Consider the following 17,199-nt stretch of genomic DNA (forward strand, 5'->3'; position numbering starts at 1 on the left):
AAGGATAGTTGGTCCCAGGATTTTATGTAATTCTGTCGCAAACGCTTCAGGATGTGTGCAGCTCACCGACTCGTCCAGTCCGACTATACGAATATTCAGCTTACGAGTTTGATATTCCATCTCGAATATTTTAGCCTTTTGTTCTTCATTGATTCGCTTAAGCTCAGCTGTTATATCAAGTTTCAAGTTTCAAGTTTCTTTAATAGTTGTCATACAGAAGTACAGAATACTTTTATACAAAATGCTTCTTTCTGTTACGCTCCATCGTTGAGATCCGTCTTGTGTTCTTTGTAGTTTCCCTTCATCTCAGCCGTTAACTTATCGTTGATCTTTACGCACGTATCCCGCGACCATAGGCAGGTCCTCTGAACTTGGTTTTGATTTTGGGTTTTCTTTCTTCAGTCAATATAGTTAGTTGATAATCTCAGTTGATATATGCGTCAAGTTTTAAACGCATTGGTGATATATAAATATGTTTTTAAAATGAAAATAAAAAAAAACAGGTGAGCAGCTCTGTCACATGCGACTACTCCATAGACGGGCTATTCCGGAAGTCATTTATTTATTATTATTATTATAATTTTATTTCATTGGGTTTTTAGCCCTAGTTGCACTTTTGTTGCAACCCCAGTTATCCCATTAGTTCCCCCAAACTTACTGTAGGTCTGTTATGTTAAGCTAAGAAGTCTGCTAAGAAGCATAATTATTTATGATTATTATTATTATTATTATTATTATTTTATTTCATTGGGTTTTTAGCCCTAGTTGCACTTTTGTTGCAACCCCAGTTATCCCATTAGTTCCCCCAAACTTAGGTCTGTTATGTTAAGCTAAGAAATCTGCTAAGCATAATTATTTATTATTATTTGATTTCATTGGGTTTTTAGCAATAGTTGCACTTTTGTTGCACTTTTTTGTGTTTATTTCATGTTTAGAAAGATTGCGTATTCTTGGCGGCTAGGTGGTGCAGTGGGCAAGGCGCTCACCACCAATGCAGGAGACACTGGGTTCGAGCCCAGCTCTCCGCATTGCTATCAGCTTGGCTGGTCGTTCATACTAATACAATTGGCAGTATTAGGGGGTGGGAAGCTGATGGGTGGGGATCGGACGTTGTGGACAGCGACTCCTACAGGTCGGTTGGTGCGCCTGCGCAGCAGAATCAGGAAGCGACGGGGGCGGCGTGCCCTCCAAACGCAGACCCCCGACACTGAGAGATTGCGCTGTGCAGGTGAAAAGATGTGACTGCTGCTTCCTCAAGTACCGGAGGGGACACGTGATGTAAGGCTTAGTCCACATTGCAGCCGGCTTGTGGGAGGCATGGCCTAACAACGTTCGAGACAGGGGAGGGTAGAATTGGACGATATGAAATTGGGATGGGAGAAAAATAGAAAATGGGAGAAAAAAGTAGATAAAAAAAAATAAAGATTGCGTATTACTGCATTTTTTTTTTTTACATAAATCATAGTGGTTAAAAATGTTGGGTCGCGACTTAATGACTAAGGAAAATGTTGGGTCCCGAGGCTAGACCAGTTGAGAACCACTGCTGTAGATGAAAATATAGCAATACCTTGTCTTATAGGGACTGCTACCATATCATTTCATTGAGCTGTAACACAACACAGGGATTCAATGTCCCCGATCACTGGTGGCCAAACAGAATTTATTCACAATATTTTATTATCATAATTAACTCAATATTTTCAAGGGACACTCCACTGGTCACATTTTTTGTTTGCCATGGTGAGCAGTTGAATTCTTCTTAACATGAGCCCTGTAAATTAGCCTAGGCCTATAATTCTATGATTTGCACTATTTGGAGAGCAAAAGCGAAGATACTATTTGGAGACCAGAAGCAAAGACACTATTTGGAGACCAAAAGCAAAGACACTATTTGGAGACCAAAAGCAAAGACACTATATTTATCTGAAGGCTGTACTTTAATCTGGTAAATGTATTTCCTGATCAATGGTCATACAATGCAGATACGTTGGGTTTTAGTGTTATTGTCCATGCATCTTCATAGGCTTCAATATAATTGGCACCACAGCCTGGCATCAAGCAGAGCATTACAATGCTGGCATTATGACATAATGTCCCTTCCTTCCATTAGAATTATGGATTTAGAATGTAGAACATTTGATGGTTCTGCTGCTATTCAAGTACATCTGGAAAATAGCCATTCGGTCTTGAATGTGGACAACGGCACACTGTGATCAACACTGAGGTAGGTTAAATATTTTGGTCTTTTATACATTTTTAAAGGCCAACAATGTGTACTTCTTTGTCTTGCCATTTTAAATATAAAATAAAATAAATAAAATTTTAAAAAAATTATTTAAAAAAATAAACATTGAAATGTTCACAATGTATGGGTAATTAACATGTTTATTTTTTTTGCGTTGTATTCAGGGCTTGACATTAACTTTCTGGCTCACCAGCCACTGTGGCTAGTGGTTTTCCAAAGTCACTAGCCACTCTGTTATCTTTATACATCTCTAGGTTGTTTTTATCTCACCTGCACGTTCTGTTTAATTTGTTGCTTTGATCTTTTTTATTTTGTTTTCATTGTGCAAATATATAAACATAAACATAAGAAACACAAGGATAAACAAACACATTGACTCTCAATGACTGAGTGAACATTTTTGGTGAAGGGCCCCTTTAAGTGGTATCAAATACTTACCAGTAATCGTATGGCCAATAGCTTACTCGTCGAGTCCCGTGGTTCCGAGTGAACCAGGGAGCTTTAGACACGGCCCACAGCACAGCATGCTGACAAAAGCTTAAACCATCCACCACAGAAAACAGGGGGCTCTCGCTCCAAGACAGCACATTGGTCTGAAAGAAGAACATAGGACCTGTGGGAGGACTGGGACTATTCTGTTGTGGACGGTTAAAGCTTTAGTCTGCATAATGTGCTGTGGATTAACACTTGTTTCAAGCCCCTGTTTGAAGCCTACCAGTTTGCATGGAACCAAGCCAGAACCCGGCCAGAATTCCCGACAATGAGGGCGGTCAGGTGGCGTAGCGGAGATTGCGCTCGTCACCAACGCAGGAGACGCTGGGTTCGAGCCCAGCTCTCGGCGTTGCTACCAGCTTGGCTGGCCGTTCATACTAATACAATTGGCAGTATTAGGGGGTGGGAAAGCTGGCGGGTGGGAATCTGGCGTTGTGGACAGCGACGCCTACAGGTCAGGGCCCTATTCCCCGTACCTGGCTAACTGAGTTAGCCGGATAATTTTCAGCATAGCTTGACTTAAGCCAGACATTTCCGTTCCCCGAAGTCGGATTTTCTAAATCGCTATGGTAACAGATCAGAAAGTTTGAACCTGGTCCGGAGCAGGGTTAAGTTCAGTTAGCTGGATGAACCATGGCCACACCCTCGCAAAGAAGTGCCAGCTCGCTTCCTGAAATAATTACCAGTGTAGATCTGCATTATACCATTCTGAATTATGTTTTTGTGCTTCGTTTTCCTAGAGGGGGCTTTTGAAATGTATAATAATAGAACTAAATGCTGATAATAAATCATATTCAGCCTATAGATTTACTTTGTCCTAAATAAAATAATGCACGTCATATACGGCGCTCGGAGTCGCGATACACACTGCATGTGGTTATTTTAATAACGGCGCATTGCAAATGTGAATCCCGCGGGGATATTTTTAATGAATGAAACGGCCGTTTGGCTCTGATTAGTTTCATATATTCTCCGCTGTAGATTTGCTTAACGGAGCGCCCGGATTGTGTTTCATTCAAGCATAAAATTGAAGTGTCTATGCGTGGATTGTGGTCTTTGTGGATTATGAATTACGAGGAATCTGAGGATTGTTGAATTGTATCATCATCACTCACACGTTATTGTGATATTGTAACTGGGATTAAAATGTCTGATGAGATGCGCTGTTTGACGGATTTGAGCAATTGAATGAGCCGTTGACGTCACATTAATGCATTTGAGAAAATGCATTTATCTGTTCAAGCACTGTTATCTGATGATGAACATGCGTCACTGGTATAAACCAAAGGTTAATCAATTCAATGCATATGGATTATGTCCGAAACAGATTAAAACCTGATTAATAGTGAAACTGTATAGCCGGCTCCAAGCCTCTCTGTTATTTCGGGGGTCGCGCCTTGAAAACTGTATTTATATAAAGTACATGATACCTAAGCCGAGCGCATACAGTGCAGATATCCTCATAAGCATCTATTAATTCTTATCAATTAGATACTCTTTGGGCTTGTTTGTATCTACTTATTCTGAAAGAGTTTAACTAATTATTTTCGCTAGCCATAGATCTCATTCGATTATTCATTCCATTTTAAGCCTACTGCCATCAGGCACATTTAAAGAAATATAATCTGATTGATTGGGGTAATGAGGGATTTAACATTAGCCTATAGATTATGCATTTAACTTGTCGGTGAGGCTATTGAGCCGTATGTATTGTACCCATTCTGCAATATGTTAATAAAGTTTTAAATCAATCAATCAATCAATCAATGCCGTTAGAAAATCAGGATTTCTGCGATCGACACCTGCTGTCTTTTCAGCTGAGGCGGCCGCGCGCAATTATCCTGAGTATCAAGTCTGATTCAAATGAACGAGACTGAATCCACCTTCGAGGAACAGGGAAAGCGCGGATTCAAACATCAGGTTAATTGAATCTGGATAATGGGACTTTTGATCGACTTAGTTGAACCAGGTACGGGGAATAGGGCCCAGGTCTCGGCGCTTGCTAAGCGGGGCAGGACTTGGTGGAGATGGCGTGCCCTCCCACGCGTTACACTCCACCAATGAGAGTCCTCGCGGTCAAGTGTAAAGAGCGTCACTGGCTTGACGGCGCACGTCTCGGAGGAAGCGTGCGTTCGACATCAGGACACCCTTGTACCGACTCGTGGGAGAACATGCGAACAACAACCAGGTAGGGGAGGGGGGGGAATTGGCACAACGACTAAATTGGGACGGGGAGAAAATCAGAGAAAAATAGGAGAAAGAGAAGGTTAAAAAAAATTAAAATAAAAAGAATTCCCGACCATGGGACTCAGTGAGTGCACTAATGGCTGAACGTCTATTACATTATTGGAAAACACTTCACAGCACAGTGGCTCAGGAGGTGGAGTGGTCGTCTGGTAATCCAAAGCTTCCCGGTTAAATTCCGGCTCCTCCCGGCAGCGTGTCCATGAACTAGACACTGAACCGGGTGAGCAGGTTGGCACCAGGTTGGCACCTTGGCACCAGGTTGGCACCTTGTATGGTTGCCTCCGCCGTCGATGTGTGAATGAATGTGAGGCATACGTGCTTTGGATAAAAGCGCTATACGTGCAGTACATTTAATGTACAAATATAAATAATAATAATAATAATAATAATAATAATAATAATAATAATAATAATAATAATAATAATAATAATAATAATAATAATAATAATAATAATAATAATAATAATAATAATAATAATAATAATAATAATAATAATAATAATAATAATAATAATAATCTGAACTATCCCTTTAACATTTATTCAGAAGACTAATGTCATGTTAACATTGTAAGACTGTAGGACAGGACTGGCTGGAATTACAAACCAAAAGCCTGGACGCACGCCTCCACCAGCTCATCCACGGTGGCCGACTGGTCAGATGATGTGGACTCCATCGTTCCTTCTCTCTTTTCTTTCTCTTTGTCTTTGACTGCTTCTGGTCCGCGGCCTCTCGTCCCACTTCAGATCCACTGCACACAGAAAGGATTGATTTATTGATTGATTGATTGATTGATTGAAAACTTTATTAACAGATTGCAGAATGGGTACAATACAGTACGGCTCAATACAAACAATTGTTAAGGGGATGCAGACCCGAAAAATACTTTCGTCTTGTTTACATCAGGGTCCCCCATTTTCAATTCATCAAGACATTTATGAGATACATGACATATAGATATACAGTACTGTTTCATCCAGACATTTATGACATACAAGACATACAAATATACAGTACTGTTTAAGAGAAAGAGATCATAAAACGTGACCACAGTACGTGCGCCTACGGAGCTGTGTGTCAGACAGACTGGTCAGCAACACCGGGGCCCCGCAGGGGACAGTCCTCTCTCCCTTCCTCTTCACTGTCTACACCAACGACTTCCACTATCGGTCAGAGTCCTGCCACCTTCAGAAGTTTTCTGATGACTCTGCGATAGTGGGATGTATAAAGGACGGTGACGAGAAGGAATACCGGGAACTGGTAGTGGACTTCGTCACATGGTGCGATAAAAACCACCTGCAGCTAAATGTGGCGAAGACCAAGGAACTGGTTGTGGAGCTGGGGAGGAGGAGGAGTGCACCTGTGACCCCCGTTTCCATCAGGGGAGTTGATGTGGACATGGTGGAGGTGTACAAATACCTCGGTGTGCACATCGACAACAAACTGAACGGGTCAAAACATGCAGAGGCACTGTACAAGAAGGGCCAGAGCCGACTCTACTTCCTCAGAAGGCTGAGATCCTTCAATGTCTGTACAAGGATGTTGAGGATGTTCTATGAGTCGGTGGTGGCGGGCGCCTTCTTGTATGCTGTGACCTGCTGGGGCAGCGGACTGAGAGCAGTGGACACAACCAGGATGGATAAGCTGGTCAGGAAGGCCAGCAGCGTGGTTGGGGTGGAGCTGGACTCTCTAGCGAGGGTGGCGGAGAGGAGGAGCCTCGCTAAGCTCCAGGCCATCAGGGAAAACCCCTCCCACCCACTATACACAGACTTGGCTGACAGGAGGAGCATGTTCAGTGCTAGGCTCACACTACCCAAATGCAGCACTGAACGGCACAGGAAGTCCTTCATTCCAACAGCCATCAGACTATACAATGCATCACTGTGCCTCACTGCATCACTGAGCACAGAGCGGCAGCTCAATAGTGGCAGGAGGCCGCGACTAGCCACTATCTGTATATTTAATTTCATTTTTATTCTATTTTACTCTACTCTTATCCTAGGCAACTTGATTGATTTGTGTTATTATTCTAATTCGTGACCTGTCCTGTCTAAATGTTTAAATGTTGAGCGATTTGCAGTGTCAAATTTCCCACGGGATAATAAAAGTATTTCTATTCTATTCTATTCTATTCTAAAAAAAATATACATTCGAAGGTGAAGAAACTGTACATTGGAGGGGGTTTTGGGGTGTTTGGACATTTACCGGGGCCAGTTTCTAATTGCAACCACCTGTAGGCGCTCTTTGAGAGCGGTTTTGAAGGAGGGTAGGGATTCACATTATTTTACGGCTGTATGTAGGGCGTTCCACATTGTTGTGTCATAATTGCGAAACGTGTTTAGTCCCTTGTTTGAGCCGAATCAGTGAACATGATTTGTGGAACTCCCTCTGGTGTTGTGGAAGCACTGTGTAGTTAAAAAAAACTACATTCCACAGAATATTTCATAACAAATCATTATAATAAATGGACATCAGAGGAACACTGGATCCATGGAACACTGTATGACATCAGAAAGCTACCTGAACATGTACTGTTGTTGTTGTTGTTGTTGTTGTTGTTGTTGTTGTTGTTACACTAGGGCCCTATTCCCCGTACCTGGTTCAACTAAGTCGATCAAAAGTCCCATTATCCAGATTCAATTAACCCATGTTTGAATCCAGGCTTTCCCTGTTCCTCGAACGCTGATTCAGTCTCGTTAATTCGAACCAGACTTGATACTCAGGATAATTGCGTGCGGCCGCCTCACCTGAAAAGACAGCAGGTGTCGATCGCAGAAATCCTGATTTTCTAACGGCATTGATTGATTGAAAACTTTATTAACAGATTGCAGAATGGGTATATAGTAGAAATACAGTTCGGCTCAATAGTATCGCCGACAAGTTAAATGTATAATCTATAGGCAAATTTTAAGTCCCTCATTACCCCAATCAATCAGATTATATTTCTTTAAATGTCCCTGCTGGCAGTAGGCTTAATGAATAATCTAATGAGATCTTGCTAGCGAAAATAATTAGTTCAACTCTTTCAGAATAAGTAGATAAAAACAAGCCCAAAGAGTATATCTAATTGATACAAATTAATATATGCTTATGAGGATATCTGTACTGTATGTGCTTAGGTATCATGTACTATATAAATACATGGTTCCCAAAGTTTTCAAGGTGCGACCCTCGAAATAACGTCTCAGAGAGGCTTGGAGGCTATACAGTTTCACTATTAATCAGGTTTTAATCTGTTTCGGACATCATCCATACATGCATTGAATTGATACCAGTGACACCAGTCATGTTCATCACCCTATTGTTCATCATCAGATAAATGCATTTTCTCAAATTCATTCAACAAAACGTCAAAGGCTTGCAATTGCTCATTCATTTTCTCAAGTCACATCCACGTCATCAAATCCGTCAAACAGCGCATCTCGGGGGGGCAGGTGGCGCACAGAGACTACGTTCGTCACCAACACCGGGAGACACTGGACTCGCCTGTTCGAATCCAGCTCCCGGCGTTGCTATCAGCTTGGCTGGCCTCTCACACTGATACAATTGGCTGTATCAGAGGGTGGGAAAGCTGAAGGGTGGGTCCTGGGCGTTGTGGACAGCGACCCCCACAGTTCGGTCGGGGCGCCTGCTCAGCAAGGGTTGGAACTAAGGAGAGATAGTGTGGCCTCCCACACGCTACACTCCCCGGTGAGAACCTGCGCGGCCAGGTTGGCCTGCCCCAGGCTGCACATGCGTCGGAGGAAAGCATGTGACAGTCTCCGGTCTCCCGGACCAACAGTAGGGGAAAGTACGCAACAACCAGGAAGGGTGGGATGGGAGAAAAATCGGGAAAAAGGAGGGGAAGAAAGATATATATAAAAAAAAAAAAAACAGCGCATCTCCTCAGACATTTTAATCCCAGTTACAATATCACAATAACGTGTGAGTGACAGTGATACAATAGGGAGGTGTAGTCTGACGTCACTGGTTGTTCCACCCGTATAGGGATTCATCATTGGGAAAATGGATTATCGGCTATTGTAACAATTGTGCCGCATGGAAATTGACAAGCTTCCATTTTTTGCACAAAATGAGTTCCCTTCTATCACTAACATTATTTTTAAGCATTTTTGGTTGAAATAAAGGTAGTTATAAGGTTTTGAATTTATCGTAAAAAAGAACTACATTTACCAGTAGGCAGCCTGTTGTTCAGTAGGCAGTAGGCAGCCTGTTAGGCTGTCGCCTAATCAACGTCATGGCAAGCTGATATCAAGCTAGCTAGCTAGCTAACGTTAAGATTACCTAGCTAAATGTACTAGACGTTAGCAATGTCTACTGTCGTGAACCATTTTAAATTGGGGCATGTAGTTTCGGAGTTTCGGGAGAAGTTTCTGGAACGAGTAAAATGTGCAGGTCCTCTTCTCAGATCTGTGCACTGCACGCATCATGCCGGCTAGCAAGCTAGCTAGCTACAAGGCACGGCCCGCTGATACCACGATAGCTAACTAACGTTACCGTTACAAGCTGAAAAACCTTATAACTACTACTGTCGTGTCCATAAGTTCCCTGGCAGAATACTTTGTTTGTGAGGACAAAAGTATACAAAGAGGAGAGAACCATTTTAAATCGGGGCATGTGGAGGAGTTTCGGGAATGGCTAGCAAGCTAGCTAGCTACTAACGTTATATAAAAAACAATAACGTTATAAACTATACACAATATGTACAACGAAACAATGATTTATATTAGTATTTACAGTGATTTGATATGCAGCGAAATAACGTTATACGATTTAAATTATAAATACAAATGTTTTTTTTAAATGGTGGTTGGTGAAACAGATACTAGCAACAGATTCAGGGTCAGTTATTTTCCCATTGTATGCTTATGGAATGTAAGGGAAATCTGATCCTAGGTCTGCGACTAAAGCCAGGAGGCTACGCTGTGGTGACGTCAGTCAGCAGCGGCAAACGGCAGTGTAGTCTCCCAGTGAACAAAAACATAAACGTTATTATTTTGCTACCTTTACGATTAATTGCGAATATTTTCATGTTGAGCTATAGATTGTGGATGAATACGCACAGAAAGGTACACGATGCCAATATCCATACTTTATTTCTTTTAAACGAGCCAATTTAGAAATGGGCAATGGGGAAATACTACACCTCCCTATTCAACAATCCACAGATTCAGATTTGTCGTAATTCACATCCATAATCCATGCATAAAGACGCTTCAATTTATGCTTGAATGAAATACAATCCGGGCGCTCCGTTAAGCAAATATATCCACAGCGGATAATATGAAACGAATCAGAGCCAAACGCCTGTTTCATTCATTAAAAATATCCCAGCGGGATTCACATTCGCAATGCTCCGTTATTAAAATAACCTGTGTGTCGCGACGCGCGAGCACCATATCCGTATAACTATGATGTGCATTATTTAGGACAAAGTAAATCTATAGGCTGAATATGATTTATTATCAGAATTTTAGGTATATTATTTTACATTTCAAAAGCCCCCTCTAGAAAAACGAAGCACAAAAACATAATTCAGAATGGTATAATGGGATCTAGACTGTGAGAATTATTTCAGGAAGCGAGCTGGCATTTATTTGCGAGGGTGTGGCCATGCAGGTTATCGAGCTAACTGAACTAAAGCCCTGCTCTGGAGCAGGTTCAAACTTTCTGATCTGTTGCCATAGCGATTTAGACAAACCGATGTCGGGGAACCGAAAGGTCTGGCTTAAGTCAAGCTATGCTGAAAACTCAGTTAGCCAGGTACGAGGAACAGGGCCCAGCATGAAGTGTGAAGTGCAGGGTGAAGGGGTATTGCAATCAGTCCTGTGGCTTCTGTCTATCTGTCTGTCTATCCATCTGTCTATCCATCTGTCTATCCGTCTGCACCAGACATCACTTCTACAGTTCCGATCCGATTTACATGACACTGAGCACATAACCTGTAGCAGGCCGAGGACCTGAGTTCTCAAATATCTCTTCAAATCGCTCAACGACAAGTATTTTATTTGAATACATTTCCATCATTGCCCAGTGAAATCAACAGAGGGTAAACATAAAAGCAAGAGGGTGCTACTACACAAAGCCTGAGCCTCACATAGACACCTAGAGTGAGATTGAATAGGATACCAATATTATATGCTATCATATATGTCTGTTTAATGTAATAAGTGGTTTTAAAATGTCAGTAGTGTAACCTAATTTAACTATTTTAGGAAAAAGGTTGAAAAGAAAAAACATACCTGCAGCTCACAAAGGTAATATGTAGTGGTTGATGGACACACATTATGTTACATGTTCTCATTAACACATTCGGGGCCATCCACGTATATATACGTTATTGGGAGCCGACGCTTGAAGGCCAACCACGTATATATACTAGTGATGTTAAGATTCACCGATTCGCATCGGTGCACCGGCATAAACTTTCACGGTGCGAGTGTGTAGCAGGTATATGGAATATACTGTTATATTCCACAAATAATCCCTCACGTTTTATTTGATTGATTTGGTTTTATTTCATTGCTTTCGTTTTGTTTTATTGAGCTAAGTCTTTTATTTTGATACCGTTGTCACTTCCTCCCGAAGTGACGTATTTCCTTTGGTGCGCGCCTCTTCCCGTTCAGTCCATCCTGAATGAGGAAGAGGTGAGAGCTGCTCAGAGTCTCTAAACATATCTTTGGTTTAAAAGAACGTTATGATGGTTTGAATGATTGTAAATAAGGTGCCGGGCAATAAACCATTTGTATATAATAGTATCTATGTTAATAATGAGTAATTCTGCACTTGTTATAATGTAATTTAGTCGTGGTGGCGAACTTTTGTATGACACATGTGATTGAACTAGTAGTTATGGTCTGAGAGTTGTGTAGGCCTCAACCTGACGTTGTGGCATATTTCCCCATTGCAGTCTGCTAGCTGTTTTGGCGCCATCCTGTGGACAAAAGATAATGGTGTTTATCTGTTTTGAACCACAGGTAACTGAGTGAATTCTATTGTTTATTTTGTATTGGTTTATCGTATTGTTTTATTATAAATGTTATTTCAATGTATGATTCTAAATAGCAGTCCATCCTGAATGAGGAAGAGTCTGCTAGCTGTTTTGGCGCCATCCTGTGGACAAAAGATAATGGTGTTTATCTGTTTTGAACCACAGATCAAATAAATGGTAAAATGGAATCACGGCCTGACTTCAATTCCCATGCACGTTCGACGGTGGTGTAGGCAGCAGACCGGTTACAAGTGCACCGGTGGAATAAGTGCGCATCATCAGCTATAATTCAGGCTGAACTCGCGATGCATCTTGTTGTAGCGTCTTTGCATCGGTCAAAACCGATTCATTCATATTTCCTCTCATCCACTTCTGTCAGCAGTGCATTGTGACTGCACACAGCAGATACTATCTTTGCTTCGCTACTACAGAAGGCGAGAGCTGCGTCACAGTTATCAACAAACAGTGGAAGTCGAGGAGGAGACATGAATAGAATTGATCAACTGGCTAACGCCAGTTAGCCATTCAGCTAACGCTAAACTACAGTGTCTAACTAACTAACGTGACTCTGCAACACCAGTTCCATTAGTGAGGAAATGGGGGGGGGTGGGGGGTATATTGACGACGATTGACAACAGGTTCAAAGATAACTTCACATTATTTATTTATTTGTTTCTTTATATCGCTTCCTCCAGCCAGGTTCAAACTGTGTTATTGACAAAATGCCATCATGGTGTGGTCAGCTACGGAGCATCAGAACGCTCAAACTCAAACACGCGCTCTCTCTCTCTCTCTCTCTCTCTCTCTCTCTCTCTCTCTCTCTCTCTCTCTCTCTCTCTGTTCAATGATTTAAAGTGGCCAAACGTTACAATATAAATACTAACTGGATAGTTGATGATAAACATTTAATTTCATTATCTGAAATATTATAAAATCATTAAATCTGCTATAAGCCATTATCCCTTTGTGTGTGATTATTATTGTCTCACAGTAGTGTGTATATACATTGTGTGTGTGTGTGTGTGTGTGTGTGTTTTTAGCTAAAGTGGATAGAAAACACAGTACTATGCAAAAGTCTTCTTAGGCACCCAAGAGTTTTTATATAAATTGTCTTATTATTGATTATTTTATTTTTAATAATAATATAAGCTGCATATAAGGAATACAACCAAATCCTCTGTCATACCATAAAATTGTATCATTATTTTGCATCGTCTTGAATCGCATCATATCGCCCCGAATCGCATTATGTTGAATCAAATCGTATTGAATCGTATCGTATCTCAACAGGGGGTGAATCATATCGCATCGCATCACCCGGTGCTTCAAATGTATCGTTAATGTATCGTATCGTTGGCACCGTATCGAGATGCGCATCGCATCGGCCTCAGTGATGGAGATGCACATCATTAATATATATACGTGTTAAACTCATTTTTGCTTTTATTCCATTTTAATATCCTACTCAATGTCACGGAGCTGTATTTTGGCTGGAAAAGGCATATTGGGACTCAGAAAGTGCAGTACCGGCCAGATCCTGGTAGTGGCGCTGTCTCGAGAATGCAGTAATCCTTGTTTCAGACCTGGTGTCACTTTTTTTTTCGCTCCGGGTGGACTTTTCTGTTAGCCTAAAGCTATGGCTTCACCAGATCGCCTGGAATACTTTTTGCGACGCTGAATTCAGTATGCAGTAAAGGAATATAGCATCAGCCAATGGACATATCGATCTACCAGATGGCGAACAAATAACTGGTAAATTCTGTAACACTTTATAATAACACTCAGTTATAAGACCTTTATAAGGTATTTGTAGATAATGAACTAATCATGAACAAATCATTTATATACATTCGTAAATTATTATTAAATCATTTATAACTATATTTGTATAACATTTACAGATTAGTTCTACGTTATTTAGAACTCATTATCAACATTGTTTGTACTTGATTTGTTCATCATTATATAATGTTGTTTAATGTGTAGTAACACATTTGTAGATGCTTTGAAAAATGGATATGAAAAAACTACTATACTGTACCTCCGTTTATTTGTTCGTGTTCAACAAATGATTTGTTAAGACATTCATAAAACATCTATAAATCATTTGCAGATGCTATTGTGTGCCCTAATCTGAAGTGAAGCCTATTCATCATTAACAAATGTATAATACAGTTAATTATTTGTTTACTTTTTCATCACCTGTTACAAATGTTGTAGACAGCTTTCGGATACACCCTTCTTTGTGATATCAAACAGTGACAGAATTAGGACTATAGATAAATGCAATTTTATTAACATATAAAATACATGTGCATGACATAGTGTAACATGGGGGCACTAGGACCCAGAAGTACCCTGGCCAGGGATTGACAGAGTATGTAGACGGAAGTCTCACGCGAGTGAGACTTGACTTCGACGTGTGTTGCCGTCTGTTGAATGGAAGCCCGATACATTAGCAGAGCCAAGTTATTCGTTATTCGCTTTTATTAAGGTATGAGCAGGCTAAACACCTTTTTTGTTGGTAAATCTATTCCATCATTTCCGACCTACAGCTCTTGTTGTGTAGACGTACTTGATGTGGTGGGCGCTAGCGTTACATTTGAATTATGCGTTTGTTCCTAATGTGTGCTCAGTATATTGCGATATGTGATGATGACACGACACACGAGGGTAATAATTATTTGTATTTTCAGGCTGTATAGGCGCCGATAGAACATGTCCAAAGTCCATAACAATTTCACAAAAATGAGTGTTTTACACATCTTTATGTAATGGTATGTTTAGGTGTTTTTCCCAAAATTGGTGAGGGGAGTCAACGCTACCTCAGTTCCCTCTCCCCCTCCCCACTAATCTCTTGTCACATACACCACCCCCACCCCTTCTCACCCCCTTCTCACAGATCAACAACAGATCAGCGCAACAACAGATTAGCGTTCATTCTCTTGCGTACGGTACACTTTTCCCGCTTCTCGTCTCAGAAAACCAACTCAAGTAAGATGTCATTCTTTTCAGAATTTCATTGGCTACACAAACGGTCAATCATTTTCAGCATCAGTGGTGATTTGTCCGGTCATTGAGAGGCGAAACTGGAGGTGGTAACTTTTTTTAAACTGACACTGGTTGGCTGTTTGTAACCCGAGATTGGAAGCACGTAATAGGTCAAGCGGTGTGTCAATCAAACGGCGGCCATTTTAGCTTTCAACCGACAATAACACAGCATGACACCAACAGACGGCTGTAATGTGTGTGAATGTGTGTGTGTGTGTGTGTGTGTGTGTGTGTGTAACCATGTAAAATGCACAGTAGAGACAGTAGACTACAGTACACATGACCTGCAGACAGTAGAAAGCCACACAAGCTGAATTAGTTGCTGATCAGTTCAACAGGAAACCACCACTTGTGGGGGGGGAATGATACTGCTGCTTTTTCTTTCTTTTTTAAAGTACAGTCAGTCAGAAACCATGGCAACTACATTCACACACACACACACACACACACACACACACACACACACACACACACACACACACACACACACACACACACACACACACACACACACACACACACACACACACACACACACACACACACACACACACACACACACACACACACACACACACACACACACACACAAGAGAATTCTCCCCTTTTGAAAACTAGGATAAAACAGGGACAGCCAGAGTGGATCTATTTCTATTACATCCCTGACTGTGTTTTGCAGGATGTACTCTAGAGTCTCCTGTTTAAAAGGGACATATTATATGATGTATCTTTTCACCAATTTTGTATGGCTTACTTGATTTTGTGAAACATGTTTGTTAAGGTTTATATAAGATAAGAGAAGATAATATAAGATGCGGGTGTCACAGCAGCATGGTACAGGTATGGACAGGGTAATAGAAGAAAGACAATAAATATATGTAATAAAATGTTATCTGAATATAGAAAAATAAACAGTGTAAAGAAAGGTGCAGATGAGGGTCTGTATGGTTATATACCGGTTATAAAATGCTGCAATAAAATGAATATAGATTCAATTAAAAAAATTCAATTGAATCTGATATACTGAGACATACACAAGGTGCAGATGAGCATCCGTACCCTAACTGGCATGTTTTCGAGGTTAAGAAATACGTTTAAATCAAATTTGTATTATTTATTTTCGAGTACCTCTTTCTTCCCCCTGTATGGAACACGCTGTGTTCTGGTGTCGATCACAGACACTGCATTTTAAACAAGTTCCTTCCCTGCCTGGCTGAACCCTACACACCTGGCTGAACCCTACACACCCTGCCTGGCTGAACCCTACACACCTGGCTGAACCCTACACACCCTGCCTGGCTGAACCCTACACACCTGGCTGAACCCTACACACTCCAAGAGTACAAATAAATAAATAAATAAATAAATAAATAAATAAATAAATAAATAAATAAATAAATAAATAAATAAATAAATAAATAAATAAATAAATAAATAAATAAATGCAAAACCCATTTTCCATAATCTGTCCCCTTTAACCAAAACGGCTTGGTCTCGTACCGAAGGTGAAAGAGGACATGCTGGACACCAACATCGACCGTTAACGAGCCCACAGTGTGGCCACGCTGACTGTGCTGCTGGTTTTCCCAGAGCGTTGTGCCATAAACTCACATTAATGTGCCTGGGCTGTACTAATGGCTTCTAAAAGTGTCAACAAGGCAGACTGGAGGGGCAGTGTGTGTGTGTGTGTGTGTGTGTGTGTGTGTGTGTGTGTGTGTGTGTGTGTGTGTGTGTGTGTGTGTGTGTGTGTGTGTGTGTGTGTGCCTGTGTGTGTGCCTGTGTGTGTGCCTGTGTGTGTGTGTGTGTGTGTGTGTGTGTGTGTGTGTGTGTGTGTGTGTGTGTGTGTGTGTGTGTGTGTGTGTGTGTGTGCGCACATGTTATGACTTTGAGCGTCTGCCATTTCCACCGCAAAAAACACCTACAATTAACAATACGATGCGCCGATCATGAACATGGGCGTCGAATCGTGACAGCCCTAGTCAAGTTACAACATATTGGACCATGATAGGTTTGACACATTAGATAGTGACATCACACATACAGATTTCAGGGAAGTACAGAGAAGCTCTCCCTCTCCAGGGGAACAATGTAAAAAGGTCACTCTGAAGACAAGTTCTGCACAAATAACAATCTGTATAGTCAAAGTCACGCCTCCAAGAGGAGTTAACCATG

General features: G+C 41.2%; 1 protein-coding gene across 2 annotated transcripts in view; it reads right to left on the reverse strand.

Moving 5' to 3' along the window:
- LOC311230975 (RAS guanyl-releasing protein 2-like) overlaps positions 1-17,199 on the reverse strand; it is a 309,227-nt gene that overhangs the window by 138,178 nt on the left and 153,850 nt on the right. Inside the window, exon 2 of one of the 2 annotated variants that reach the window (XM_084317429.1) lies at positions 5,592-5,736. In XM_084317429.1, the coding sequence (XP_084173555.1) occupies positions 5,592-5,661 (70 nt within the window). In that variant the 5' untranslated portion in view covers positions 5,662-5,736. Of the gene's footprint in view, positions 1-2,683; positions 2,795-5,591; positions 5,737-17,199 lie in introns of those variants that run through there. The other variant, XM_084317430.1, reaches the window with a different exon arrangement.

This window comes from Notolepis coatsorum (genome assembly GCF_963971535.1).
Source record: "Notolepis coatsorum genome assembly, chromosome: 1".
Lineage (NCBI taxonomy): Eukaryota > Metazoa > Chordata > Actinopteri > Aulopiformes > Paralepididae > Notolepis > Notolepis coatsorum.